Raw genomic sequence first — 21,590 nt, forward strand, 5'->3', positions numbered from 1 at the left:
GAGTGCCTGTAGCACTTATATTTAAAGAGACAGATTAATGATTCTATAAAAACCACGTTTATTTTATTTTGGGGGAAATATAATACCCTGAAGACAAAGTATTCCTTTGTGAGAGATACATGACATTTTCAGATTTGTGCGGTTTCCAAAATTGTTAAATAGGTTACAGAATGAAAGAAAATTAACTGTCCTCTACTTGAGCTAGAAGGCTATCATCAGGTTTTGTTGTGAATGCCTCTGTTTACCAATATAAAAGCCAAGTCAAAAGGGACCATATTTATGAATAGTCAGGGTTTACATACATAAAATATAAAATGCTGCTGTCTTGTAACAAGAATGGGAGAAGTGGCCCAACCTAAAAAATACTCTTTGACAATCATGATGGCATTTCTAGACAACCTGTTATTACTTTAATACATTCTGCATTCCAGTAAAAACTAACAAATAGGCAAACAAGAACCCCCCTTCAACTACACAGAATCCCCTGACAGGGACACAATGAAAATCTTCCCCAGGTAAGAGTGGATGGTAGGACAGAAAAACAACCAGATGAAAACAGGACACAAAACCCCTATGAAGTTATAGGAAAATTATCTTGTAAAGTTGTATTCTACTGCATGGTCTGGAGGCAGAGAAATGTATGATTCTGTAGAATTTGTTTCCAGAATTCTCCTCTTTAGTCTAGATTTTTATGTCATGCTTTGCTTTCTAACTCTGTCAGAGAATCACCATTAATGTTTCCAGGACATTGTGCGTTTTGCATGTGCATTAACAAAAAACCAAACAAACAAACAGACAAAAATTCTAGTACCGGTGCCCTTTTGAGCAGAGAATTAATAGGGTTGGAGTAATTATCGTAATACCAACAAAACTTTTTATGCGCTATTTAACTAACACTTACACACTGTTTTCTCTCTGTAATTCGAAGAATAACTTGTCAAGAGCTTCAGCTCCTTGTAATATATTCAAGTACACTTTTGTAAAAGGTTTTTGTTGCAGAAATAAATAATTTTCTATTCCCTTGGTAGGCACATCTGCAATCCTGCCTCCCTTCTGGTTTTGAAATCATACAGGGACCAGTATTTCTTCAAAAGACAACAAAATGGTGTCACCACAGTCTCTAGAATTTCTTTCCACAAATGCACAGCAGTTGTTCTAACTTTTTCCTATGACAAGCTCTCTTTTTCCAGTTCTGCTTGGTCAGGGTTTCCAAACAGTAACACCGACTGGCTTTTCCCAAACAATTCTCCTTCACTGGAAACTGAGCACTCTGGCTCAAAATACACATGTTTTTGCAAAGCAGTTCCTGGTACTGCAGCTCTCAGTGTGAGATCATTCTCACAACCTCAGCTTTCAGGTCAGTACATTTATTAAGCTCCAAAAAGGTCAGAATAACTTCTGCCCTCTGAACTTCACGGGCAGCAATCTTTGCATTTTAATAGGAATGCCAATGGCTACAGCACAACAGACATGCAGAGCCAAACTAGATACTAAAACATATTTTTGGGGTTGTTTTTGCTCCAAGCCCCAAATCTCTAAGTCTTCAGACCGAGATCTATATCATGTCAATAAGACTTTAGCTTGCCAAGGAGCAAATGCAAAAGGATTTTCTTCTATGATTTAGTTACAATATAAGCAACTAAAAATAATGTTTAGGTAACATATTTCATTCAATATATCAAAAGCATAACTATTTAGATTAATAAAATTAGTTTGAATCTACCATAAATTTTTCTACCATAATAGTGGCTACGAGGTAGCTAGAATTATTTCAAATATCAAGGCACTCAAATCTCTCAGTATTTTAGAAAATAATTTTTTTGTTATTGAAAAACTGTCAGGAACAACTTTGTGACTGATACCTGTAAATGCTGAAGTTTTATTCACTTTCCCATGCTTCAATGCATCCCACTTTTATTTTTATCTAACCACAAATTCTGGTTTTTGGTGTCTGCTCTCCTTTCAGTGTTATATGATGTAGAATAATCACAGAATCATAAGACCCACTGTTTCAAAACCTATGTGTCTAAAGTTAAATAAACACTATAAATCTCTTTTATCATGTGTGTTATGTGCATAAGGACATGGCCACGTGGTTACTTGATGGAGTTGTACTGCCCAAGCACTTCTGCAAGGTCTGAGAACTCTCCCAGACAGGGTCTGCACTGACCCACCTGTGAGCCAGTGGAAACTACAACGGGTGATGTTCTTGCAGACAATCACACCAGAGTGGGGGAGAATCCATACCTATTTAAAAAACAGTCAGTCAAGCAGCTTGTCATTCCCCTCCCAATCCTGCAACCCCAAAACTTTTAGATCTCATTCACACAGCAGCAAAAAGACTCCAGACACCATGGGCAGAGAAAGCAGCTATTGGGATGCCTTTGACATTTCCTCTGTAAAATGAATTCTGTGGGAGAAAATCTGCTTCATTTAAATGAATACTGAGACAACCATGACCTTGAATGCATCAGGACTTATCTTACTTCCTCCATTCGGAACATTTTATCACTACTGAGAATACAGTACGGACAAAAGACAATTCAGGAGAAACATTTTTTAACAGACAGAAGGTAAAACAGAATCTTGCCCTCTTCTGAACTCCTCATAAGGCGAGGAAAAGAAAAGCAATCAACCAAACTCAACTGCTGGAGCTAAGGGAAGTGGAGCATGGCTCCTTCCTCTTCCCTGTAAGATTAAGAAATCTATAAGAACTTCAGATATTCCAACACCCTCACTTTCAGGACCTGAAGAAATGTCTGATGGATTCTATGCAAATAATGCCAAAACCCTGTCTTTCATCAACATCAGCATCTTCTCTAGTATTCCCTACTACCCATTTAGGGGGTTCCCTCATGACACAGAAAAATTTCCAAGGGTTCAATCTCTTACACGGCATATGGACATGAGAAAAATCCCATCACTTCTTCCAGTGAATTGACTCACAGGAAACAAATTAGAATTGGTCAAATTTCTAATAGTATCTGTTTTGGGTTTACCTGTTTTTATTACCCCCTTACTTTTAATTTTGAAGGTCGGCTTAGAATATTAAAAAAAAGGTCTAATAAAGAAATGGTTCTTTTCACAGTCGGCACTGGTTATCCACTGCCCTCTGCTCACAGAGCTTCAGCTCACGGGTTATGTGCTGTGAGGGCCTCAGTACCTCACTCTACTAGACAAAAACAGGAGCAGGTTATAAATAACCTTTTCAGAAGTTTCTCACAAAACTCTGACTCCCAATATATTGGTTCCAGCTCTTCAGAGAGTTTTAGTATACAAAGGTCAGGAGGTGTCCTACTTGGGCTACTTTTTTTCTTAATGATTCGTGGTGGAGGTGATTAGCAGATGAATTTTTCTTGGACCCTGTTTCTACCTTCCATACAAGCTGACTAGTTCCCATGGAAGAAAAGGCAGGACAAATAACCACAGTAATCACCACAGTTCAGAAGGCTGACCTTTTACAATCTCAAACTACTGTGTATCCAGGAAATCCTGCCAGACAGTCCCTGTTTGTAAATGGTTGGGAAATGTGATCGTGTGCCATGAAAAACAGATGAAAAGCAGGATCTGGTTAAAAGACCAAGTCTTTTCTCAAACAAAACCTTTCCAAAATAAAGAAACAATGTCTCCTAGCTGACAGTTGACCTCAGCTGAGGAAGGGTGACAGTCCTGCGCTGGTGCTCTCTGTGCCTGAGAATTTTAAAACAAGACCAGAATTTCAAATAAGATTTAGCTGAACATAAGGAATTTCTGTCAATTCTGACACTGTAGTAATATTCCAATCAAACACAGTCTATTTGAAAAGAAATCTTTTTAAATTTTAAGTACAAATGTGGACAAGTAAGGTTCCACTTAAGCTGAGAATAATTGTAAAAATATCAGATGTTTAGCAATGTAGGTGCATCTCACTGATTTCCAATGGGGTGCAAGGAACACGTGTTTGAGGATTACTGGCATGAGCATGAGAAGATGGGCTCATGTCACAGGAACACGCTGGGCTGTATTCAAAAGGAATAATGCTGTGATATGGAAGCAGCACAAATTAATGACATTATTAGTAAATCAGTCCCTAAGCCTATTATTTAGTAATGCAAGAGAGTGACTGATCAGGTAATGTTTAGCCTATGCATTTAACTTGGCTAACAAATACAATTTTGAGGGGAAGAGGGTGGTGTGGTGGAGAAAGAGGCTTGCTACCCTCAGAAAAAGTGTGGCTTTTTTTTTTAATGCTGTATCATAGCTACAAAAAATGCTGTCATTGACTGAAAAAAAAAACTAAAAAGGCAGTGCCATAGAGTGTTGTAAAATTTCCTAATAAGCCACTTAAAATCTGGTAACTAAAATCTGATTATTAAAATCTAGTAGGAATGAAATATTTCAAACCAGCTTCTTACCTGGAAAAGTCTCCCTATATTTCAGCTAGAATTATTTCATAGAAATGCAGAATTATTTCATAGAAACATAGGATATCCTGAGCTGGAAGGGACCCACAAGGATGATCCAATCCAACTCCTGACTCCACACAGGACAACTGAAAAGTTAAACCAGCTATCTGAGAGTCACTCAAACACTTCTTGACCAACAGTGGGCTCGGGGCCATCACGACTTCCCTGGAGAGCTTGTTCCAGTGCTGACCATCCTCCCAGGGAAGAGCTTTTTCCTTGTATCCAGTCTGAGCTTCCCTGACACAGCTTCCAGCCATCCCTTTGTCCTTTCCCAGTGGGATACCCCTGGGGAGAAGAGCCTGTCACCTCCCTCTGCTCCCCCCATGAGGAAGCCACAGACAGCACAGGTCACCCCTCAGCCTCCTCCGAACCCAGCACCTCAGCTGCTCTCCACAAGTCATGTCCTCCACTCTTTTCACCACCTTTGCTGCCCTCCTTTACAATTTCACACTGTAAATAATTTGATGGACTGTATTTTATTATTCAAAGCCTTAAAATCCTTTACAGTCTTTAAAAAAAGGGCAAAGACTTCGTAATATCCAAGTTCAAAGAAACAGTAAGGGAAACCTCTGACCAAAACTAAACTACTAGGAGGCAAAAGAAACTCTGTGAGAATGCAAATTAAGATATAGCCTGCAAGGAGTTCTCTCATCTTAATGAAAATCTGCGATGTTTTATTGGCATAGTAAGTTCAGAGGAGAGGAACAAAGCAATCTTATTTAAAAATTTATCTGGTAAAATTTAACCCTATGCTGACACTTTCATAATTTACAATAATGAAAGTAATCATATTATTACCTCACTGAATGGTGAGAGCAATAATCCTGTATCTTCATTTTCAGTTCAGCTTTCATCAGCCAAAACAAAATCACAGAGCCTTTTTCCTCGGGCAAACAACTGAACTGGGACTCGAGCTACACAGCAGATTTGTGCCCCTAAAGCCACAGCTCCAACCCGGCTGCAGTCAGAGCCCTGCACTGCTGTCCTGACACGGCTCTGCACAGCTGTCTTTGTTCTGGCACACAGTGGAGCCAGGACAGAGAACCAGGCAGAGCTGCTTTCCCTGCCTCAGCAACCAGCCCCCGTGCCAGGGCCCACACCAGAGCCAGGGCAGCAGGACACTCTGCAGCCCCTTCCCTCCAGAGTGCAAGAGCAGCGGGGACAGGGAGCAGCTCCCTGCTCCTCCAGGGAGAGAGCTGAGCAACAGCCCAGGAGAGCCAGAGTGCGAGAACCCAAGGGCAGCCCCAGGCCACTGCCAGCTGAGCCACCAAATCACTGCCCTTCAAATCTGCTCTCGTCTTACGCAGCTACTGGGTTCAACCAACCCTACACGGGTTGGTTTTTGGTTTTATTTCCAATGTCACAGTATCTTCCACTACCAAGGACATTGTTTACCTGTTATTTCCACCGAAGGCCTTGTCTTTCAGTGCTTACTCTAATTCCTCTCAAAATGAAGGGGTAAAAATAAAGGTTACACAGGAAACTAAAAACTGGACCTAATAAAGCAGCAGGAGAAATGTAATTTATCAATTCTGGATTTAAATTTGTATCCCTTTTAATGGCATAATTAACCCAAATATCTGAGGTTTGACCTCATACAGAAATGGAAGGCCAAACCAGCTGTGTGAACTGAAGAACAAGTATGTATGCCTCGCTTATGTTTAAAGTGATCATCATCTTGCTTTAGATTATTTTAAATAATAAGCATGAAGTGAAAGTAGAATTATCTTAATAACAGACTAAGGCACAGTCTAGTCATTACACCAATTATAAATGTCATGTCAACAAAAAAAGCTAATATTTCAATCTCACCAAGATGACATGTGATACAAAGGAATGGATCTGTTAAAGGTGACTCTCAAAACTACAAAGAAAAAATAATGGTTTGTATCCACCAATTTCAGTTGCAGTTCTATAAAGATCCTGCAAGTCTCTTATAATGATAAACAATATTCTGCTCAACTTTCCAATTAAATACCTCTGGGACTCAGATTCAGCAGCTCCAGATCTCAGTTAGTATTAAAAATTCCTGGCTCACCAAGAGAAAAAAAAAAGAAAAATGTATGGAAATAGGGACCAAATGTTCTACTCCATCATCACGCAGTGAAGGACTGGAACACAATGCTGATCAGCTGCTCCCAGTCCTGTTGCAACCACTGGAAACCAATATGCTAAAAGACACTCAAAATATTTTTGCATGGGTCTAACAATCCATTACAAAATATATTTAAAAAATAGTGTTGTCATCAAATTCTTATGCTTATTTAAAATGTTTGCTATTGATCTTCATAAAAACTCTTTTTTAAAATTCCAGACACATGAATTAAACACAAAACTCTTTATATACAATTCTGAAAAACTTCCTCCTTTGTGCATGCAGACTGCATTGAAGTACAGAGGCATTTTTTTCCATAAAAGCCCTCTTTTGGAAGAAAACTTCATGTATATGACCTTTCTTTCAAACCAAATCACCATACAACTTAACAAACCTACGTATGGTTTGCATTATGTATTTCTTCTTTAATATCCATGAAAGCAAAACTTTGCTCTGTAAAATCCAATTTCATAGAATTAAATCAAATCAGTAGAATTTTTATCTGGATTTTGAAATACTTGTATTTAAATGCTTTAACTAAGGTGATCTTATCAGGATTTTAAATTGAAATAAACATTTTTTAAAATGAGAATTCCATATAAGGGAAGACTTTACAGGATTTATTTAGGCCTAGCAGAGATGATCTGGTAGGTCAAGACTGTTGCATATCCCATCCAGAATTACACTATAAAATGAATACTCATTCAAATGTCTCAGAGTAATAAGTTAATTGTAAACTGCAATCTCTCAGCAGGTAACTTTAAAAAAAAAGAAAAAAAAAGCAGATTGTGATTTATGTAAAAAGTCACATATCAATTAAATTTTAAAGACTGACATTGCTTTGTCTCAAAACCCCTAAGACAAAACACCAAACACCAAAAACTAGCCCTTGCAACTTTTCTTTTTTTGTAAAAAATGCTGGAAACTGAACGACTAGAAAACATTTCTTGTCTGCCAGTACCTAAAATGCAAGCTGCAACAGGGACCCAAGAAGAATTTTAATTCAGCCTTTTTTTCCTCTCTGTTGTTTCTAGTACAGTCATCAAGGGGAAAAAAACACCACTTCAAAAGGGACAAATTTATTTATTACGAGAAAATTTGCTTTCTGCAATCAAAAGCCTAAAAGCAATTTTGGAGCTTGGGATCAAGATATGGAGAGAGCTGAGCTGGTACCAGTGAGGCAGGTTGTTGTGCAGTGAATCTGCCAAGGCCTGACCCAGCGGCCCCACTCCTGGCTGGGATCTGAACCTGCAGCTGCTCCCAGCACTGCCCAGCAGAGACCTCAGCTACACGGGTCAGTCCTGCCTGATGGTTTTGCACTTTGCAGGTGCTTTATAAATGCACTCAAGATAATCTTTCCACACAGTAATTAGTTTACCTGCAGAAGCCCAAACTGAACGTCACATATTTTCAATAGAGTTATTTCATTACAGCTTTGAGGAAGTTCATCTCCTATCTGACAGAGGGTAAAAGCATGAGAATAACAGAAGTCTTTTAGCTTGACTTTTCCTTAGGATGCATCCCACTGTCATGGGTATTAAAACATGAAGGACTAATCTTTAAGTTTTCACAATGCTTGTGCTAAGGGAATAATTCTTCAATAATTTCTAATTTTTGTATTTACTGCAACAACAAAGACTACTGGCCCCAGACAAAAAGACCAGTAGCAAAGGTACTGGTGTGAAGGACTAGGTTATGCACAGCAAGGTCAAGACTAGAACCAGTGATACAGCACAGCACCAACACCTCATCACCGAGTTATTGCTTGGGATTGCATGTACTTAGAACCATAATCCTACTGCAGTGGTTCCTCTGGTATGGGATTTTTAATTCCCTGTCTGCATGCAGTCATTCTGCTTCTTACAGGTGCAAAATGTCTGTAGGTAAGTCCAGTACCCAGGAAGGTCAGAATAACAGATCTGTATGCAAATCTGAAAAAAAATCTGTCTCTAGGATTAATGATTTCTATAGCAAAAAAAAAAGCCATGCTTGGTAACTGGATTATTAATATGCATGTTTCTTTCAGTCTACTAAAATTAATTGGAACATTTTATCCATTAATTATGTCATTCCTATAGGCCAGAAAGAACTCCCAACTAAAATTTCCCCATTTGGTCTTTTCCCTTGCTTTGAGAAGTACTCAGCTGTGGTCAGAAGCTGTGCCAGCCCCAGGGCAGCAGCACTGAACAGGGGCACAGAACACATTGCTCACAAAGGTGCACAGGCTGGATGCTCTCAAAATACACACTGCTGTGCTGAAGCTGCTTTCATTTGATGTTTTCGTGTGTGTAGGTGGTTTTTTGTATGTTTTTTTTTGACAAGATCATCTTAAATTGTTCTTCACATGAGGTTCAGATAACAGGGAGGAGAACAGCAAAACTGCAATATCCCTTCAGTATCTAACAAAGAGTTACTTCCAGTTTGCTTTATACCTTTATAAATTAAACTGTAAGTAACAGCATGCATTTCTTTTTCAGTCTGTCTTCTTTACAGCTTCCTGTTTTTTCTAGAAAAATGAATCAGACATTTGTTTCTTCAAGATAAAAAAAGACCACTGAAAATATTGTTCTAGTAGAAGCCATCCTGACAGAAAAAGGAAATGTTCATGAGACAATATCCTCAGCAGAAGGCATGCTTTTAGTAAAGCAAACCAGACAGTACCACAAAGCTACTCAAATAAATGCAAACATGTATGTCTGTATCTACAGGAAAAGTGGGACAAAATGGAAACTGACAGTGCTCCTGTGTCTTAATTGCATCCCCATTTGTTTTATCTGCAAGTTATGCTTCTCTTTCACATTTTATTGTCCGACTCTTATTTATAATAAAGATCTGTAGTAATTGGTAAAAAATAGCATGTCAAACTCCCAAAATGTAATGGATGTTTTGAGAAGTATTTGACTATAAATATATAGCACCAGTACTGGGATCAATTACAATACCTAGGTTTTGACAACTATTTGACAAGAGAATCGACACAGGAGTTGCTTTCTGGAATGTGCAGCATCTGAAACCCCTTCTGGTGCCACAGACTGCTCACCCATTTCCATGCTGCAACACAAACCAGGGACCTGCCACAGCAGCACGGCACTTCAGCCAAATGTCTGACAATGGAAGAGCATGGCAAATCTGCCAAATAATTCACAAGACATACAATACACAGAATTTAAGAAATCAAAGTTAGATCTACCCTCTGTCCTCAGAGCAAGTCTATCATAGAAATAAAATCAACCTAATAATGTGCATCATTCTGTCACTGCAGATGACTGCTTAAATAATGTTTCTTCATAGATTTGGATGAGCATTGGCATGGTTAATACCAAGAGCTATTTTTTTATTTACATGGACTAGAATTGCAAAGCTTTTTGTGAAGTTACAAACCTCAAACAAGGATCTTTCCTAGCTTTGACTAAGTATGTTTTACAACATACCTTTACTGATACTCTCAGTGCCGAATCTTTAGCAAAACCTTCATTTCTTTTATCAGTGATTTACTGTTGCACTTTCAGTAAGTCACAAATAGTCTCACTAGAAATCTCTTTTATGCTAGTTATTAAGTTTTACATTGTCTGCTCTCTTGCAATGGCATAATTTCATTGATTTTCCATTGCCATAAATTCTTTCAGTAGCAGACAAAAATTGAAATGGCAGCTATAAAACCTGAATAAAGAAGTAGAACCGTTCACCACTTCTAATAAAAACTAAGTTTTATCTAAAATTCTAATATACTCTTAGGGTGATGTCAGGGCTGAGAGACAGTGATGGCAGCATCTGTGAAAATATCATCCCATGACTGGAACAGTCTTCATTAAAGGAATGGTTGTCAAAACATTACACTAGGTGCATTCTCTGCAGTATGAAGGGATGGCAAGAATTGCTGGCATCACTGTACCCGTCCTAATGTCAGTTAGAGGAGTTGTAGGTTGTAGAGACACACATTTATTCAACATTAAAATCTGGTCCACAATTTTCACATCAACCTTACTCACGTCAAACCCTCAGTTTTGGCATGTGCTGATGCAACTCTGCCATATACATTTGCAAAAAAATATTTTTTCCCAACCTCTCATGGCAAAAGCACTTATATTTCTGTTTAAATATTTACAGTAGAATGAGTAAAACATGACTAGGGAAATGCAGTATCAAAACCAAATGCAAAATAAAAAAAGCTTTTGTGGAGAACTCCCCCACTAAACTGTGCTCTTGTCAGCTCCGAAGCGCTGACCTTTTCCTGCATTCCTGCAGAGCTGCACGGTGTTGCCCACACAGCACGGCCACACTCATTTACTGATGCAAAGCCTGCTTTGTTCAAGTTCTGAGACATCTCACCCAGGTGAGGGCACTGGCAGGAGGCTGCAGAGAGAGGCTTCCACACGACAGGACTGCCTGTGTTTCTCTGGAAGAAACCACATGGAACATGTGTCAAGATTAGAAGAGCTGCTTTTGTCCAGACTGTCTGACTAAGCAGACAACACAAAGCCTTTCTTAAGTGGCAATTACGTTTATTCCTGAAGCTTTTGAAAATACAGTAGTTTGAGAAAATTCTGAAAACAACTCTGGCATTTCTACCTTAATGTTACAAAAGGCTGCTTAGACAAACAAGTGACAATAAACAGTTTAGTTTTGTTCTCTCTTTCTTTCTTTCTTCCTTTGTCAAAAAAGGTGACTCCAAACTCACATCTCCCAAACGATTTATCAGTTAAAGAGACCTTTGGAAGTATGGTCTGAAAATCTAACAAACTCCTGCTGGATAACACTGCAAAAGGATGTAAGCTTACATTGTAAGAAACAACTTCCATGGAGCGATATTTCAGGTTTATTCCTGTACACTGTCTGCTTCAATACACAGAAGTTTCTCACGAACAAGACCAGATGCTGAAATGAAGCCCAGAAGCGAAGGCACAGAGAGGTTCCGTGATTTCCGCAGAGTCACAGCACAACAGGAACCGAGCCACTGTTCCCTCCCGCCCAGGGCAGCTTCCCACTGACTTGCACTTCCTTCTGCTCAGATGCTGCTGCAGTCAAGGGCTTCACAATGAAGGTGAAGACTAAGAAAACACCTCAATCAAGAAGTTTTGAGAACTTCTTTAAAAGCCCACATGAATTTAAGGCTCACAGTTCAAATACTACTTTTTGTTTCAGAAGCAAAAGACTTTCATACAATTTAAGACTTGCTTGACCAAAGACTGTTACTGCATTTCATGATGCTTGCACCTTTGCTCACCAATCAAACACCAAAAAACAGGAATGTAGTACATTTACAAAAACAACAACAGCAGCCAAACTAGGAAAACTGATTGCAGGTAATAAAAAAGGATTACTCATCATACAAGAAAAGACTCAAAGGTACCATGGAAGTGCCCTGCTATTCTCAATCCTGGAAGACTGTCAGAATCTTGCACCCAAAAATGACTAGGGACAGATCAATACCCAGTGAATAAAAATGAGCATTTTGACCATGAAAACACTGAGGGGCAGGCAGATGTATGAGCAGACAAATAAGTCACTGTGGGAAAACCAGTGCCTGGACTCTCTACCACTGCTGTGCTTGCAGCCTGACAGCCGATGCAGATGCTGTCAGCCAGAAGGAGGTGCAAGACAGCCTACTCCTCTAGCACATCTCCCTTCATATTGCATTCGGTTCTGGTGACGTTCTAAGCAATGATTTCAATCTTAACATAATACATTTTGCTCAGTTCTCTAAGCAAGCCTGTATCTGTCTCTGCAGTGTAGCTTCCATCACATCTGCCTTTAAAACAGTCAAAGGTAGGGAATACTGTGGGACAGTGCAGTGTTCCCAAGATTTCTGTTCTTGAAGAGTTCACACAACAGTCATGGGCAGCAGCATTCACTCTAGGTCTGGACTTTGAGTTATCAATCAATGAAAAGAAAAAGATCCCCAAAGCAAAAAAAACCCCACCTCCATCCTACATCATGCCAGTTTCTCTCTCTCTCTCTCTCTCTCTCTCTCTCTAAACGAAGGGGGAAAATGCCAAAAGTCTGTATGTTGAAATTCAGCCGACATGACATTTCCTCTGGATTTAATTGCTTCCATACAATTTGTATCTGCTAGTCACGCAATGCCCCCGAGCCCCAAATACACTGTTACAAAGAAGCTCTTGTCCTGTAGTAACCTCCATCAGAGACAGAATTTTCAGCTTTAACCAAAGCTTCCAAAAGGAAACAAGTCAAAGCCCAAACTCCAGCTCTTCCAACACGATTTGAAGGAGCGAACAGCAAAAAGCTGGAAAGGGCAGACTTTACAGATCCTACATTGTCAAGCCTGTTCAAAGTTGGACACATCCATCACCTTTGGAAGCAGACAGCTCTCCACACTGTCCTTTACCAATTATGGAATACAGATGGCCAGGCAGATCAACTGTTAGATGTTGACTATAGCAGCTCACGATAAAAATAAGCCTACTATTCATTTTCTTTCCTTGAACAACCCAAACCATTAGTAAAGACAAAACCTTTTCAGATGGTATCAGAAAAAACATCTGGTTTTCATGGTAGCATTCTTAAATTAACACCAGTATCTATTCTATACATGTCTTTCTAAGAATATGCTAATTGATATTATTTCCTAATGACTAATGCATAAAGCAATTGTATTTTCAGCTCACATCATGAGATGAATGCATGACAGTTGTCATTCATTAATGCACAAATACTCCTGGATTTTGGGTTTAACACTACAACTAAAGGACAAGTTTAAGACAAGTTTTTTTAAACCAACACAATTCTGCATGTTCATTACTAATTTATTAGCTTAAAAGTATACATCGGTCCAATATATCAAATTCTATATATCAACACAACAGTGTGTTATCACCGATTCCTTAAATAATTCAGAAATTCATACACAAAAACTTAATGCAACTTCTGTGTCTAGACAGTCCTTTACAATAAGTTTATTAAATATTTCCTCAAAAGAAGCCATTCTTGGTAACACTTCCAGAGTCATTGCAGTCTTACTTAAAGCTTTCTTCACCGATGTGTTACAGATGAATCTAAAATGTAGCTTATTTCCTAACTCAGAAAACTCAGTGGGAGAGGGAACTGGATCACATTCTGCAAACCAAAATGTGTCCCTGAAGCAATTTTATTCCAGTGTTGCTTCTCTCCTCAGATTTAATAAGCCCCACATTAACCACTAAATTGTTTTAAGCATCACAGGCAACATGATTTTAGATTCTGAGAAAACAGTCTATTGATCATGAAAAGACATGATCTTGGACCAGAAAATTAATAAATATAAGCTTTCATCAGAAACTCTGTAGCTGCTCCTACTGCCAAATTCAGAGGAGAAAAAGTAGCTCATAGATCCATGGTAGTCTTTTAAGTGGAACTCCACCACCATCACTAAATCAGCACTTGAATTACAGACAATCACAGCTTGAAAATTTAGTTTTGATGTGCACATTCCAATCTCAAAACTTCCTGAGCATCTCTAAAACGAGTTACAAAGGTGAGCTATAGTTGAATTTCCGTTAATTAAACCTTCATGTTGTATCACAGCTTTCCTGCCTGCTAGGAACTCTTTAATACACTCACTAATTCCAGATAAAAGCCACCGGTAGTAATATATCTTGGTACTTTCTAGCACATTATAACTTATTTTTAATAAAGGGATGCTGGCAACGGGAGCAGTTCGGGCACTAAGTCCCAGACAAACAACCACTGGTGATGGGGAACAAAGCAAATGCCTCAAGGTGGGGATTAAATGCTCCAAAAGCTGCACGATTCTGTGAAATGTGTCTCTAATGCACAACAGCAAAGCCAGCAGGGATGCACAGGCTCTTGCTTTGCACCACTCTTCTACAAGGACCAAGGAAAGCCACAGCGAGGTAAGTCCCCCCTTGCTGGACATGGGACTGTGACCACAACTGTGGGACAACACTGCAAACATGTCCTACAAAGGTGTTAGTGCTTTCCACATTCTTATGGGAACTTAACTGAGTAACCCTCATGCATTGTCCATCTCCTCCCCCATTTCCAGCTGTGTAACTACATTCCTGAGATGGAAAAGTTTCTCTATGATGAAGCACAACACCAGTATAAAATAATAAAAGTTTCTACAGAATTAACACAAATGGCTTTCAGGGAAAAGCCATATTTGAAAATCACTGGAGTACGTCAACTGTCTTAGCATTATTTGTTTTGTCATTCTCAGGAAAAAGGTATTTTCATTCTATTTATATTACTTTTCTTCTGCTGTCCTGCTGAACATGCTCAGTTTTGTAAAACTGATCATGTGTTAAATCAAGTTTCTCCACCAACAAAAACCAGTAAAAAAATTTTTGAACATTTTGATTAAATCAAATATTGCAAGGAATTAGCCTTCTTTCACTCAAGCAGAATTTAATGGCCAATATGTCCTGGTAAGGTAAATGTTCCTTGTAATATTTTAAAAATAACAGTGTGACCAAGACAACAGTGGGAATGGTTTTACAAATCTGCGCAGTGCAGACACCAAACTCTCCATATTCTGTTTAGGAGAGTCTGAGCAAGAAGCTCTCTACATACACTGAGGAAACATTAAAACCTCGGTCTTCATTTGAAATATGAAGCTTTACCACCTAAACCCAAATCGGTGGAAAGTAATACTTGAAACATTCTTTTTACAGGATATGTGTACACAGCCCAGCATGAGGATCTGATATTCCCACTGATATTCCCACTCACCAGCACAAGAGCTATGCAAGGCAGTTTGCCTGTCTTTCCAGAAACTCTTTTTATCAGAAATAAATCACACTTAAATTTTTTTCCACACATGCACACACAGAAAAATGCTTTAGATAACATTGCTGCAAGTGTGTGTTAATGAGTCTGTTTTCCACCCCCCACTTGTGCTGTTCGGTATTTAATTACAGGGTGGAGTGGTCCCCAGGCTACTTATGTTTCTTCCAGTCACAGCCAGAAAATTTCTGCAAGAACTGACATGCAGGAGTGCAACTGCTTCAAGTTGTAGCTGGTTCCCTGTCAACAAGGTCAGCTCACTGTTCATTGAAACTCCCACTAGTACTTCTGTTTAATAATTCATCAAAATATGTTTAAATACAACAAATTGCATTATAAGCTTCAACAGATAATAAAGGCTTTAACAGGACCTAATTTAGCTATTTACTCTTAGTTCATTTTTTAGTTTTCTTTTCCTAATGCCTACAAACAAATCTTTATCATCAAGCTGGAAAGCACTGGCTTTTTTTTCTTTATATAAGGAAATGTAACCTTGTATGCCTGGTTTAACCAAATATGATTTTCAAGCACATCATCTGATTTGAATCCTATATGTTACTGAACATAGTTTTAAATGTTGTTTTCCATAAACAATCTTAAATTTCTGCAGAAAACTATATTTTCACCTGAAAAACATTACACCACTATAAAATACTATAATTCATATGTTAGTATTTTATAGCGAAATATTACTCCCCAAAGCATTGGGGTATAAAGAAATACATCACGTGTAAAGAAATGCATGATTCCAATTAATTTTTAGATAAATGAGGGAACTTCTGTTGGATAGGTAAAACTGGGGAAACAAAACAAAGACTATCTTGGGTAACAAATTGAATATTGTATTTTATATCAAAAAGGATGCGGTTAATTGGAGTATTACTGCTGATATGATTTGGGAAAAAAAAATAAACACATTTTGAGTTTTTACCCATGCTTTCTATTTAATAAAGGCCTTGCATTTTTAGCCTAAGCAACAAGAATCCGTCTACTTGGAAAACTCTGTCTCTAGGTCAGAAATGCGTGACAGGAAGGTGAAACCACATGAACTCATTTTGATATTTGGTATTAGTCAAAAAACAAAGAGCAGACAAAGATTATGTTATGCAATTTTTAGGCAGAGGTATCTGAAAACACCCCCTAGCCAAACCCTAGCAAGAATTCATATTTAATATTTATCTATGAATGGTCTGTTTCAGTGCTCCTGTCAGTCACCTATTTCTCTGTCCTTGTTCTCTCGAGAAAAATACATGCAAAGTGTGAAGACACAAGATCTTCTCATATAGGTGATAAACTAGATCAATAACAAACTCCTAAGTTTGGACCCTTGGACACGTCCACTCAGTATCACAAACGATATACAGAGACAGACAGAAATGTATTTCCGTGCTTTGCTGGTAGCTCTGAGTGTGACAAAAGTAAAAAATCTAAACTCTGCGCAGAGTAATTTAAAGACTGGGCTCTTGAGTAATCCATTGGAGATTCCAAACCCACGATGCAAAGAAATCACTATACAATCATGTAAATTATGACTTTTTTTCATTTTTCTAAACAGTTTTGTCTCTCTTTCCCCTCACACATTGTCTATAAGCCATTTATGATGGTTGAATACCTACTCGTGGTCTAATATGAACGTGGTTTACTCTTCTGACAGAGAAGGCTGTAGCAAGGAAATGACCTCATGGAACTCCCTCAACACCTTTAGGCAGAAGCTTCACTAGTAAATATTTTATTTCATTAGCAAACATTTTGTCACTGCATTATTTACCAGGTTAATGCAGTGCCACTTAATTTGCAATGAATCTGGAGCTGAGTTACAAATCTACCAAAATAAGGCACTGTTGCCTTACCACGTATTACAATTACTACATTTTTTCAGGCCTATTAGACTGTTTTGAATCAAATACCAAACGTAACAAATAAAGCACTCTGGCAAACATGACCAGCCAGAAAGGATATGGGCAGTTGTGTTACCACATTTCTCAAAATCTGTCACCAGAACAAGGCGGGCTCCGACCGTGTCCCCGCGGCCGGGGATGCTCTGAACACCCCGAGGCCGGAGCGGGCCGGGCAGCCCCCGCACGCCCACAGCCCCCGCTGCCTCCCACAGGTACGGACACGCAGAGCCCCGCTCCCACATGCCGGAAACTCCCTGGAATAACTGTTAATGAACTCGTTCAAAAAAAAAAATGGTTTCAGAATCTTGGACGTGTGGGCAAGCACGAAAGGAATACGGCAGCGACAGGCACGACAGGGCTCCCGCCCGGCTTCGGGAGCGCCCCCCGGCCCTCCCTCGCCTCCCTCTTGCCCCGGGAAGGAGTTTCCTCCCGGGATGCCGCATCCCCCTCGGACGCGGAGGTCCCCCCGCCGCCTGGCAGCGCAGCTCCCGCCCGGCCGCCCCGACCCCGGCCGGGCCCCGCCGCACTCACTTGAGGAAGTAGCGCTGCCCGGTCTGCGTGAGCGCCATCTCCCAGCCCGGCGGCAGCGGCCGCTCGTCCGTCACGTCGCAGGAGCGCTGCCGGAGGTGCCCGTGCTGCGGCGCCGCGACCGCGCCGGGCAGCGACGCGGGCGATGAGTGCGAGCGGACGTGAGCGGGCGCGGGGCGCGGCGGGGGCCCGCCCGAGTCCGTGCTCGACTGCCGCGAGTGCGAGCCCGAGTCGGGCTCCCTGAAGAAGGACTCGGGCAGGATCTTCTTCCGCCAGGAGCTGGGCCTGGGGTTCATCACCGCGTTGAACAGCGCCTCCAGCTCCGTGTCCAGGTCCTGCGTGACGTGGATCACCTGCTGTCCCGGCGGCGGGGCCGCGGCCGCGGGGTTCATTTTCCGCCCCGACGGCGGGCAAACCGTCCCGGGCGGGCGGTGGCCGGGCCGGCCCCGCTGGCGGCCGCCGCCGAGGACGTGACCCGCGGACCGAGCGGGCGAGGCGGGAGCGGAGCGGACGAGGCGGGCGGGCAGCGCCTCTGCGGCCCCGCCAGCAGCGCCGGTGTCCCGGGCGGGCGGGGCGGCCCCCGGGCCGGGCCGGGCCGGGCAGCGGCGGGACGGGGGCAGCGCCGGCCCCTCCCGCCCGCCCCCGGCGGCTCCGGCCCGGCCCCGCCCCGCCCGCAGTTATGCAACTGCCGCGGAGACTTCGGGCGGGGGACGGCCCTCGGGCCGGGCTCGGGGGGTCCCTCGGAGCCCGCCCTGCTGTGCCCCTGCTCCCCTCCTGCTCCCCTCCTTGCTCCTCTCCCTCGTCGCCGCACCCCGTCCTGTCCCGTCGCGCCCCCGCCCGCCGAGGAGCCGCGGGGAGCGGCTGGCCCGGCCCGGCCCGAGCGCCGGGGCCGTGGGGCCTGGGGAGCCTCGGAGCGCTTTGTCTCTGCCAAGCTAGTGAGCTTTGCTCCAAAACCATCGTTCAGGAAGTTCAGAGGCTATGCTAATTTCTGGAAGAAAAATGATGCATAACTTAGTTTGCATACAAGCTTAATGGCATGATTTAGTGATGAGAGGGAGGAATGCAGCACTGGTGGTGACATGGACTGTAACCACGTCGCTGTAGTTTAGGTAAGGTTTGGCCCTTTGCAGTCAGGTACGAGTCCAGTGCAAAGCTGTATCATGTATTTTCTAATTCCCTCTCCGTAGGGGCTGTTTCAAATGCAGACGTGATGCTTTGTGGATCTCTGCTGATTGCCTGTTCACAGTCACTTGTCCTTGGTTTAGTCTATACTAGAAACCAGAGCTGTCATCAAAATGCATTGCTGAGGTTTTCTACAATTAATACATATAATTTTTTTAAAATCTTGTCTAATTTTCTGGTGCACTTGGAACAACTTTTGAATGGTGATATGACCAGCTTAAATTCAGTAGCTGTGTCAATAAAGAACAGTGTTATTCACTTTCCAACTTCACTGTTGGTTTTTACAGAAGGAAGCATACAGTGTTTTTGTGACTACCCATATAGAGATATAACATGTTGGCTACACAAACACATTAATTTAAGTAATGCATTTTGTCATTTTATTTCTGCATTTTGGACAGACTCCAGGCTATGCTGATCGATAAGAATACATCCTCCTCACAAATCAGAATCTACACCAGAAAAGTCTGAGGTAATTTTTTTTCTGAACATACTTATTTCTTAAAAAGAATCATGAACTTTTCTGAACTGCTTTTGGCTTCTCCAGCAGAGGACTTGATCTTGACCTAACCACATTTGTCTCTTAATCAGTGTTACATGTAATACTGGTAATGCAGATTCTGAGAGCGGTGGTTTAAGCCTGTACACGAACTTGGATCAGGATCAGCTAGCTCTGTGGAACAGATCCTGTGCACTTCCTGATTGCCTTGCTTCAACAAATATTCCCTTTCGTTTACTTTTCCTCACATTTCCTGTCCATGTTTCCATTGGCTCAGCAGATCTCCTCCTTGGGGTTTCCTTTGCTGTTCTTTGTTTTGTGTTCTTTTTTTGTTTTTTTTTTCCCCCCATATATGCTGTGTTTCTGATCAGGAAACCCAGTACTCCTGAGACTTATTTATGCTTCCCTTCCCGAAGAATTTTCCATGTTATCTTTTGTACCACTCTCCTGCTGCTTCCTTACTGTGTTCCTTGCTGCAACAAGCTCAGAGAGCTGTGCTCATCACAGCACCCACTCTCCAGGGTTAGGCAGACATTACATATCTTTTTTCTCTTTCCTGCAGTTTCCTGATTTAAAACCTTTGGATATGAGATTGTGTGTGCACGTGGTTATTGCACAGATAATGATCTGAACGTGAGTGATTTTTCATACAGCCTTTAAAAGGGCTTTTTTGCTTCCTCCAGGCCTCTGTATCCTTGAGTAAAGACACCCCACACCCCTCTACCTGTTCCAGTCCTCTCTGGGTGACAAGCCCGTTCAAGGGAAGGCTCTGACAGTCTCATTCATGAGGCCATGTTGTCTGTGTTAATTAGACCACCTTCATAAGAGAGTGTGGCATCCTGTGAGGACATGCACATTTGTTCTAAACCTAAGCAGCATTTATTACAGCTAGAACTGTCTTCAGTGAGATGTATTTCAGCTGCAGTTTTTACTGAATAATACAATTATCTGCTATTGTACCACTTGGTGTAGGCTAAAGAATTTTTCTCCACAAATCTGAAAGTGATTAGAACTGTAAGAATACATTCTCATATTGTTGTCATTATTATTTAGAAATACTAACTTCCTTCTTTGGACACAAAGATATGACCACCAGCTTTTAGAACAAATGATTCAATATGTTCAAGTCCATAGGAGACAAGGACACTTCCATCACAATGGGATTGTATTAAGTGATATAGGAACCAAACCACTAATGTGACATAGAAGGCTCCTTATCGTTACTTTTTTATTCTTGTTACAAGATCCTATGTTGTAAAAAAGTAAGACAATAACATTATTTTTCTCAATTTAATATGCTGTTCAAATGTTTTTGAGTAGTACGGAGTTTTTTTGTTCAACTGAAGGATTTACTGAAGTCCAGTACTTTGAGTATACCCTACTTGTTGTGGATTTTCTAGGAGCAACTTCAATCTATACTTCAGTGGAAACCCAAGCAAATAGCTCAGAAGAAATAAGTGCACTTTTAAATGTTCCCTTAGATGATGAGCATCTAATGAGTTAAAAGAAACAATACCACATGTTGTAATTTTTAATCCAGATCCATTGCTGCCCTGTGTCAAAGCCCTACATAAATTAATTTTTCTGAGAAAGCCCAAATAGGTGAAGCTGCATGTGTGATATCTGTTAGAAAAGAAAACATTCAGGGTCCCTGGGCAAGCCTTGTGCTTTTGGGTAACCTAGGCACAGGGACACAGCACAGCCTGGGCTCTGCCCCTGCTTTGAGTTTGTTCTGTGCAAGGAGACTCTGGGTGGGCAGTAACCACTGCTGGGTGCTCCATGTGTGTCAGTTGAAAAGCCATATAGGTACAGAAGACTTGTGTTCCTTCAAACTAAATAATGAAGAAGGAACACAATGGAACAGTAAACATGTTTCATGGAGTTTGGCTATAAAAAGGTATATATGTGCACACATACACTCTAAAAACATACAATTTGTCATGCAAATAATTTTTATTTGTTCTTATGGCTACAGGGTATCGTTTGATAAACTTTTTTGTGTATTCTGCTCTTGCTAGTAGTTCTGTATTAATCTAATTTTCAAGAGGCTTCTGCAAAAGTGTACTTCAGTAAATACAGTGTGTTTGTTAACAAAGGGGTCAATGCTTCTTTTTGTCTGTGTGCATTTCCCAGCTGTTTGTTCCTCAGGTGACTGACAGCTTCAAGACTTTGGCTGGCATCTCAGGATGCACGCAGAGCAT

At 41.0% G+C, this 21,590-nt stretch overlaps 1 protein-coding gene and 1 long non-coding RNA gene across 2 annotated transcripts in view; one reads left to right on the plus strand and one right to left on the minus strand.

Moving 5' to 3' along the window:
- WWTR1 (WW domain containing transcription regulator 1) overlaps window positions 1-18,316 on the minus strand; it is a 51,207-nt gene extending 32,891 nt beyond the window's left edge. The window contains exon 1 of the mRNA XM_051782226.1: window positions 17,712-18,316. Coding sequence (XP_051638186.1) covers window positions 17,712-18,100 — 389 coding nt within the window. The 5' untranslated portion in view covers window positions 18,101-18,316. The remainder of the gene's footprint in view (window positions 1-17,711) is intronic.
- Window positions 18,317-18,385: 69 nt separating this feature from the next.
- On the plus strand, window positions 18,386-21,233 carry LOC127468297 (uncharacterized). The gene is made up of 3 exons (XR_007903521.1): window positions 18,386-18,817; window positions 19,292-19,362; window positions 20,073-21,233. It is a non-coding gene; the product is annotated as an uncharacterized LOC127468297 (long non-coding RNA).
- The last annotated feature ends 357 nt before the right edge of the window (window positions 21,234-21,590 follow it).

This window comes from Manacus candei, unplaced genomic scaffold, assembly GCF_025592945.1.
Source record: "Manacus candei isolate 608988 ecotype Guabito, Panama unplaced genomic scaffold, ASM2559294v1 h1tg000015l, whole genome shotgun sequence".
Taxonomy (NCBI): Eukaryota; Metazoa; Chordata; class Aves; order Passeriformes; family Pipridae; genus Manacus; species Manacus candei.